The sequence below is a fragment of the Poecilia latipinna genome, unplaced genomic scaffold (genome assembly GCF_001443285.1).
Source record: "Poecilia latipinna isolate Pla-1442-1.1 unplaced genomic scaffold, P_latipinna-1.0 Scaffold7846, whole genome shotgun sequence".
Taxonomy (NCBI): Eukaryota; Metazoa; Chordata; class Actinopteri; order Cyprinodontiformes; family Poeciliidae; genus Poecilia; species Poecilia latipinna.
The window spans coordinates 1-1,532 of NW_015120462.1; the positions used below are offsets into that span (position 1 = coordinate 1).

Genomic DNA, 1,532 nt, shown 5'->3' on the forward strand with positions numbered 1-1,532 from the left:
TGATGTCAAGCGTTACTATAATTGCTCCACACCTGATGCTGGGTAAACTCTGCTGACTTTCAGGAAGTGATTCATAATGATACCTGAACTGATTTTACACAATAACCTTCTAATTCATAGACCACATTGTTACAGATTTTATTTAGCACTTGTGCTACATTTATTTTTTTCCTCCATCTAAAATTTGTTCATTTAAAAGTACAAAATAGCTACATTATAATCCGCTTATGACGTTGGGAAAGTTTGATTGCAAACTGTAACAATTTCTGGCTTCAAGGTCTAAGCTTTTGCTTTATAAGCACAAGACTCTCTCTCACAACACAACAGGACAGAGACATAATCTTAGGCTTCAAAACGTTCAAATCTTACAAGATTTAATTTCAGTCATATGTTAAAGAAAATTAAAAGTGAGTGGATCATTACTTTGAAGATTAAGAAGAATTCACTAAAGACTTTTCTATCTTTATCTTAATCTTTATGTTTGTTTTTCTTAGACTTCTACTCAGCTGATGATGGATTTGAAATTGTGGCTCTCAATTCTGATGGTTTGTGGTAAGTTTAGCATGAAAATGACAATTCATGAAATATCGTCATTTCATCACTGTCTACTTGCTGAAAAAGTATTTTGTGCTTTATTGCAGAGATGGCTGAATCTATAGGCTCAGGCAAGAGCTGGCTCATATCTGTACCATCAAAAATCCCTGTTCTTGAAAGCTCATGTGTGGTCATTCCCTGTGAGTACGATTACCCCACGAAAGGTAACCTGTGGAAAAAGTGGCGGGGATATTGGACAAGAGGTGACGAGACTGTTGCATCAAATAACCCCAAGTTCAAACTAAAGCAGGAGTTCAAAGGGCGATCCAGAATTACAGGAACCATTGAAAGTAACGACTGCACCTGGCAGCTGGATGACGTCAGAGAAACCGACACTGGTCCGTTTCACTTGACTATTGAAATTCCAAGACATTCAAAGTTCATCTTTTCAAAAGATCCAGTGACCCTTGATGTCTTCCGTGAGTATATTAGAGACCTTTTCAATAATCCCAAACCATTTACTTTAAGATAGTAAAACATGTTTAAATAACTATTTAACAAGTAATTTTGTGAAAATTGTTGATTGTACAGGAGTTCCTGAGCCTCCCATCATGTCTGTTGCAGTCCTTAAAAAAGTGACTGCCACCTGCAAAGTTACACATGCCTGTCCATCATCTCCTCCCAAAATCTTCTGGAGCCACGGAGGAATTTTGAAAACAAAGTCAAAAAAGATGAATAAATGGTTGTGGTCAACAAAGTCAACCCTCACCTTCACCCCTCAAGAAGCAAACTTCAACAAGCCTTTAAAATGCACGGTGAATTTCCATGGCAAGAAGACTGCACACAGCTCAGTGCTTCTCATCAAGTAGAGGAGCAAGTGAAACTACATATGCAGTATTAGATGGCAGCAATATTTTGTGCCACACACCATAATGACAAAGTGATTTTCCAGAAAAGGGCATTAGTAAAACCACAAAAAAAGAAAAAAAAACATTTAG

General features: G+C 37.2%; 1 protein-coding gene across 1 annotated transcript; it reads left to right on the plus strand.

Annotated features, from left to right (window-relative positions):
• The first annotated feature begins 299 nt into the window (after positions 1 to 299).
• On the plus strand, positions 300 to 1,499 carry LOC106944292 (sialic acid-binding Ig-like lectin 14). Its single transcript, XM_015027461.1, has 4 exons — positions 300 to 407; positions 495 to 552; positions 642 to 1,013; positions 1,126 to 1,499. The coding sequence occupies exons 2-4, from the start codon at positions 510 to 512 to the stop codon at positions 1,401 to 1,403; spliced, it is 693 nt and encodes a 230-aa protein (XP_014882947.1). The 5' UTR covers positions 300 to 407; positions 495 to 509; the 3' UTR covers positions 1,404 to 1,499.
• Positions 1,500 to 1,532: the final 33 nt, after the last annotated feature.